Below are 7,086 nucleotides of genomic sequence, written 5' to 3'. Positions count from 1 at the left end.
AGCACCAAAGACAGGGGAGAGCTCACGCACTGCAGCCTGGCTGGATTCCACCTTCTTGATCTGCAACAAAGGGCCGTCTCGGTCCGGGGACTGGGTCATGGTTGAGGGGTCTGAGTGTGATGGCTTTGGTGATGGCGGGGGGTAAGGGTAGGGTTGGGGGGTGGCAGTTATCCCATCCTGACTATCAACACTGGATAGGCGTTTATCCTTATATTGATGATACTGTAGTCCAGTGAAATAAGCTTATTTCATTGGTAATGTGTGGCAGTGCTCACAGTATGTGGGGGTCTATGGCTTTGATGAGAGATGGAGCACTGATGAAAGAATGTACGGATCTGCGGGTCAACAGGCTGTCAGGATACAGTGGATGGTTCACATCACTGAAGAAGGTCTTCACAGCAAGAGAGATAGAGAGAGAGAGGGAGAGAGCGAGAGGGAGAGGGAGAGGGAGAGGGAGAGATAGAGAGAGGGAGAGGGAGAGCGAGAGAGAGAGATGCAAACAGAAGGGAAAATGGGAGACAGAGAGAGAAAAAACTGTCAAAAAACATGATCAGCACCCTAGGAAAAGCAGAAGCTCTTAGTTTCTTATTTAAACCTGCTCCATCTCTGGCTCGTCTGCCAGACATCACAAATGACATGGTTGCTTTGCTTTTTGGCACAATGAAAATCCAATTCCTTCTACTTGAGGGCTTAAGAATCGTGCAAATGAGTCCCTTACTGAAACATCATTATGGGGGGGGTTGTGCCCATTACAGGAATCTGATCTGATCTGGACCTCATCGCATATCTGATTTGTGTGTTACAACGTTTAGCTAATTGGAAAATTGACAACTTGTCTGTTGTCTGGTACACTGTGACACACAAACGATGAAAGTTAATCGTTACGGACACCTTACTCAGCGAAGACGTCAATAACAAACCACTTTGGCTTTTTCTCAACAGAGACATCTTTAGAAAAAACCCTGACAAACACTCTGTCTGCTTGCCTGGCTTCAACCCAGACTCTGTTTCAACCCCCAGAATGAATTGTTTAATTGCTTTGGATGCTTTGGTCATAAAATTATGATAGTTATCCACCACACACAGGGAACACAAGGTCCCTTATGATCTTTTGTTCACCTTAATTTACCTGGAAAACATGTAAGACTTCTTAATGTGCATTACGTGGTCCGTCACTTAGCAGCAGGCTTCCTTAAATCCCCCTTAATGAAGTGCTTCTTAGACTTTCGATTCTTGAATCCACACATGAATGTGTAATTTTGTCGACTGACAGCCACAATCAAGTAAAGGAAATGGACGCTGTGCTCTCCTGGCAAAGTAGCGAGCGGATGAAACTGCATTAACATACCTGTCATGCCATGCTGGTAAAAGCTAATTAACAACATCCTGAACTAGCCCACCACCTGGCCTTTTCCACCAGGTGACTCAACTCAACTTTTATGGTTTCAACTTGCCATTCGTCTCGAGAACATTTACTTTGTATTCCTACAGATACTTTTCTTTCTGTGAATGTCCAATTAAAGTGAGCCTTGGCCTAATCACGACATATAGATGGTATCATTCGAACCAGGAAAAATTCAATCAAATGTTCTATGTTTCTATGTAAAACTTTTAGTTTGTTCCAAAGTGAACAGACTGTGAACATGTATGCCAAATATGGTCAAAATATCTTTACAAGACAGTTTTTACTTTTTACACTTTTAAATACTGTTCTTGTTAACCCTACACTGAAGACAACAAACGGCAAGAGCTGAACCCACTCCCTGCCTGAACCACCTAAAGTGGAATGACCTTAGCCACCGGTGGACTCTTGAACTCTTCCAGCATATGGTCTCATCCAACTCATCCGAGAGATTGGGGGGGGGGGGGGGCGTCTGGCTGTGCGCTAGCAATGCTGACCCCCTCTGGCGACAACCGCTGGAATACCAGGAGGAGAGATTAGGGGGCTCTCCCCAGAATGAAGAGACTGGACACACGGAAGCTGTTGCTGTGAGTTAGCGATCCCTGCCACTCTGAGTCACCACAGCTGAGTCACCTGGAGACCCTGAAGTGAGCAGCACGGCAGAGAGGGGGGGCGGAAGGGTTGACCCCCCCCCCATCAGCAGGGGCCTTGACAAGATGTCTGCTTATAAATCACTGCATGTGAAACTGCTCAGCAGCATCCCTAACACTGCTGCCACATTCATGCGTAATTTGAAGATGAATGAAGATGAGGAAAGACTGGCCTCCGTCCTGCCAGAGATGAAAACGCTAATTGGAGCTATCCCAGATTCACCTGCACACCATAGCTAGATCTAACTGCTGCTTAGAATAACAAAGAATGCCCAGAAAACACTATCTCCAAAGTTGAATGTATGAAGTTATATGTTATATGTAAGTCTCTAACCATTTTGAAAATAGATTGTCGTTTTTTAAATGAAATCACAATGACAGGATGCAGGGTCTCTCAAAGAGCAGCAGATACGAGTTGAACTCACTGGTGGCAAGCAGCATTCAGTACACCACTGAAAATCGAAACAACAACATAGAAATGGCGGATCCTTTTAAAACTGTCTTAAAGAAAAGATCTCAATGCCAGAGTTCTTGAGAAAGCTATAAAAGGAGAACTAGACACTCATGGAGTTCTTACTGGGAATTCAACTTCACATACCCACCCCACCCCACCCAACCCCAGCTAGCTTCACTCCAAAAACTTCAGCTCTCTCTCGCCTAGTTCTTTGAGATGCGGATAAAGGGAGGCTTTCCTCTCTCAGGACCTTGACCGCAGGCTGAATGACATTCCATCACCTCCCTCCCTCGCTCTGTCCCTCCCCCATCTCGAGCAGCACTGCCACTTCCATAATCCGACAAAAATCGACCCCAGAGAGCCAGGGCGAGGAAGAGAGGAAGAGGAAGAGGAGGATGGGAGAGAAAGGAACTCTATAGGCGGTCTACCCCCTGTGGCCACCACCTTGCTCTTTCCTCTGTGGGGGTGGGGGTGGGGCGGTGGTGTGTATGTAGGTGTTTTTACACAGCGTTTTCAAGGCAGGAAAATTATGCCATCTAAAAGGTATGGAGGTAGAATGGGGGGGGGGGGCATTGTTGTTCTGCTTCTGAGACAGCAGTGGAGGTACAAAGAGCCGGCATGGGGGAACGTGGGTGTGACACAGCTTAGCAGGTAACCAAATCGAAGCAGGACTACCGCACAAATCTGACACGATAAACATTAACATGTTGTACACCATGCACACCAACTTTGCTTGAGTCTGAATAATGCTATAAATGTGCACGGCTTGCAAGAACCCGCTGCCACTAGGTTCACCCGTCATTGTTTTTGAAAGTAACAGTACGCTAATGTTCATTCTTTTCCAATGCCTATGTTATGATGCACTCAAGACAACTCGGACAGCTCAGACTTTAATGCGTTCGAGCTAAATGTAAGCACAATAATGTGGTGATGACTCATCAATGGATTATCCTTTTATCTGCTGCCTATCAGTAATTGTGTACAACTTATTTCTTGTTCATTTTGACACGCTGCCTCTTCATGCATCTTCTCACACATTTAAAAGGTTTTTAACATTTGATATAGATATAGACAGTCTCTGTTAGGTTCGTCGCCATTTTGATAACGACCCTGATAGCAAAAGGCCAGCAGACCACCGTTTAAATTTATTTTTTTCTTTCTGTTTAAACTCATTTATACTTTATTCAGTCATTTTCACTAATCCTTAACATTTTTATAGATGTTACCAGTGTGTAACATAAGTCTTTAAGTCTTTAAAGTAATTTTCCACCTTGAGCACCTTCTAGTATCACAAACTCCATCTGTGTAGTGGCTTATATCTAAAATAAACTATGCCAAGGACACGATTTAGAAATTCCAGGAATTGCTAACATTATATGTTATTTTCTTAATATCCACACCCAGTGACACTAAAGATGATGGTGAAGTGGCAGACCACCAATAGGTTGCCAAACAAAATCAACCAGTGGACCGATATATGCTTGCTATCTGGGGATGTCAAATCACATTGGGGCATTATTATGCATAAAGAGGGGTCTTCTTACCTTGATTATTACGGGACTCAGTCGAAAAAAATAACTTTTATGTGCATGTTTGGGGGGGTAGGGTGGTTGGGGAGTGGAGAGAGGAGGGTCTCGAGGCTGGTGGCTTCGGGCCAGCAGCACATACAGTACCTCGGACCGGGCCGAGCTCAAGGCCACTATCTGCTCCCCCGCTCCATTCCGCTCCACTCCTCCACACGCCCTCCACCCAGAACCAGAACAGGATAAGGGGGGGGGGGGGGGGGGTGCTGCACTCAGTCTGCCCCCAGAGGGAAGCCTAAGAAAAGGGGGCGGAAGGGGACAACGGTTGTGGAGGAAGCCTGGGAGTAAAGGTGCTGGGGGGTCTATGAGGAAGAGCCGGAGCATAAATCTGATCTCCCCAGCAATGGAACACAGCATTTGTAACCCTCGGCCAAATGCTATGGTGAAATTGAAGAGGCTAATTCAGTAGATAGAGCAGCATTAGTGTAGTTCCCCGTAGGCATTAGCACGTCATGTCATGTCACAATAACACTGCAAGTCACTGATAAAAAAAACTAGTATGATTACTTTTACGCCACACAACTGCACAAAATAAATCATAAAACACTTTGAGAAAATTGCCCATAGTCTCAAAAGAGTAAATGGTTGACCAGGAGGTTTGTCTTTGGTGCTCCCATTAGAGCATGCACTGAAATAACTGGAAAAATCATATACTAACACATAACGAGTAGGCTTGGGCCCTCAGGTGTTAGGTCCCCTTATAAAACCTTTCACTCACTGTAGTGTCAACTTCAGCAGGGAACTCTGTACATGTGTTAAGAGCAAGGCGATTCAGAGTGAAAGATTTTCATTTATGAGTTTAAATTAGTAGTTGTAAAGCCTTGATGTGCACATGGTGGGTTTTTCATTAACATATCATAAAACATCCCTTTTAGTGTAGTGTTGTATCTCCAAAAAATACAGTTCTTCAGGAGGAAGAAATATATATATATATATATATATATATAGACTTAAGTCTAGCCCAAATTGGAAATGTTGGGGAGATAATGGGGGAAACTTTGAGAGTGAGAGAGAGAGAGATGGGTTTCTGAGAGTGTGACCTATGACAAACTCCAAAAATACACAGTGTACATTTACTTTTACGGAATAGTCCTTCAGACTATTTTTAAGAAACAGGACACGCCGGCGATTCAAGCGTCTGGCGACACCCTGAGAAGATGGAACAGAATGCACAATTTCCGAACATAACAGAGCCATACATTAGCGCCAAGAAGTTGGAATATGCCTAATTGAGAGTTGAGAGTTCTGAGTGCATGTCTCCATTGATGCACCGCGTGTCTCCCCACCGAAGATTTTAGAATAACACTCGAATGTCACCCTTGGGTGTTCTAAAACTGACAAATGACAACATTTGAAATAGAAACAGATAAATGCACTAGGTCACCTTTTATTGGCGCTTGAGTGAAAACTTTCCATTTCACTGTATTTACAGATGCAAAGGGTCTCCTTGATCTCCTTGCACCTACTGTAAATACCTGACTAAATTCTCCAATCACTGACTGAATTCCCAAGCATAGAAATGAAACTCCACGAACATTTGTTATGTTCTTTGAAGAACAGAAAGCAACTTCCTATACCCACAGTATTAACAAGCACTGCTTCAGTTGTTTACTGCTGCACCAGATACTGCAAGTACTACAGTGAAACAACCTAGCCTAAAAAGCTACGGTACTAGTACACACTGTGTGTTAGAAAGAATATAAAACCTCCCATTGAAATAAATAGATGGCTATTGCCAATCAGTTGAACAACATTCTGGTAAGGGATTCGCAGGTCACGCTAAATCAATTACAATCTCATGTAGCCGCTGCCTATGATTCTTCCTTTTATTTTTCAGAAAAGCACGCATGCTCAGAGCTGTCAGATGTGCTCACATGCAATTTGTGCGTTAGCGCAAGCTAGTTAGTGGACAATTGAAGTTGGCCAAATCATTGAATAATTATTATTTAGTTATGTGACAAATCTGTAAATTCATCACCAAACTTATAAGGAGAGTTGGGCAACAACGGGCCAACAACGTCCTGTGTAGTGGTTCCTGTTGCAACAAGCTTATCTGGACTTTGGTCTTGTATGGTTTAATATCAAAGGTGACTATACGGATCGAGAAAGAAGACAAGCGTAGCATATGTGTCCTCTCATAAAATGCTGCGCCGTAGCTAATGTCAAAAATAGACGTCTGAATTGTAATGTCTGAAATTCGTTCTTACCTGTTTAAACAAAGCGGTGACAGCATAAAACTCTGCGTGCCCCTCCAAAAGTCGGTCAACTACATTAACTTCACACACAGGTCCTTGCACCTTTTCCAGTTTCCCTTCTATGACAAGCGCGTGTTTTGAGGTAAACAGAATAACTGTCTGACGAATTCAGGATGCAAGCCAGATAGAAAATACAGCTATGCAAATGAAAACGTCAGTAGCTGTGAGCCACAAAGCCTCCTTGCCGGAGAGGTTCAGAGAATAACTAGCTGCCAGCACCTCCTTCGACCATGCCTTTCGGGCACGAAACAGTCACATTAAATACACAGTGGGCGACGTCAGTAACCACACCCGCGTGGTTTCAGCCAGCCCACTATATTCTACAGACTGTAAAAAGCACACAGAGAAATTTGTGAGGACTGAGGAGTAACAGTTAAACACATCAGAACTGCAAGAGATTGAGAATAGTGAGTGCAGTGTTCCATTAACATTTAAGGAGCAGTGTATAATTTGTGTTGTCAACAAACAACAATAACAAATCTGCCCACAGATGTATTTCAGTTGTGATATTCTCAAGGCTTTTCTCAATATTTCCTTGACAATATAAAAAGTTAGGTGTAATACAGTGAGATTTGTCAAGGGTTAAATATTTAAGCTAACTCTGTTTATAGTCAGAAACAGCTTTCAGCATTTTTAAATAGTTTTGGTTCATCATGGGCAGAATTTTTACAAATGGCTTATTCTGCAGCCATTGATTCAAGGGAGATAAATCCTCGAAGATACCATGGAGTGTTTGCTCTTT

At 43.5% G+C, this 7,086-nt stretch overlaps 1 protein-coding gene across 1 annotated transcript in view; it reads right to left on the bottom strand.

Moving 5' to 3' along the window:
- Positions 1-6,580, bottom strand: part of esr2a (estrogen receptor 2a) — a 20,214-nt gene extending 13,634 nt beyond the window's left edge. The window contains exons 1-2 of the mRNA XM_031581405.2: positions 6,297-6,580; positions 1-391 (exon numbers count right to left, since the gene is read on the bottom strand). The exon at positions 1-391 is cut by the window's left edge and continues 296 nt beyond it. Of these exons, the coding sequence (XP_031437265.1) occupies positions 1-99 (99 nt within the window). The 5' untranslated portion in view covers positions 100-391; positions 6,297-6,580. The remainder of the gene's footprint in view (positions 392-6,296) is intronic.
- Between the last annotated feature and the right edge of the window lie 506 nt (positions 6,581-7,086).

This window comes from Clupea harengus, chromosome 15 (genome assembly GCF_900700415.2).
Source record: "Clupea harengus chromosome 15, Ch_v2.0.2, whole genome shotgun sequence".
NCBI lineage: Eukaryota > Metazoa > Chordata > Actinopteri > Clupeiformes > Clupeidae > Clupea > Clupea harengus.
The sequence above is the reverse complement of the archived record's forward strand: the minus strand, read 5'-3'. Positions and strand labels throughout refer to the sequence as shown.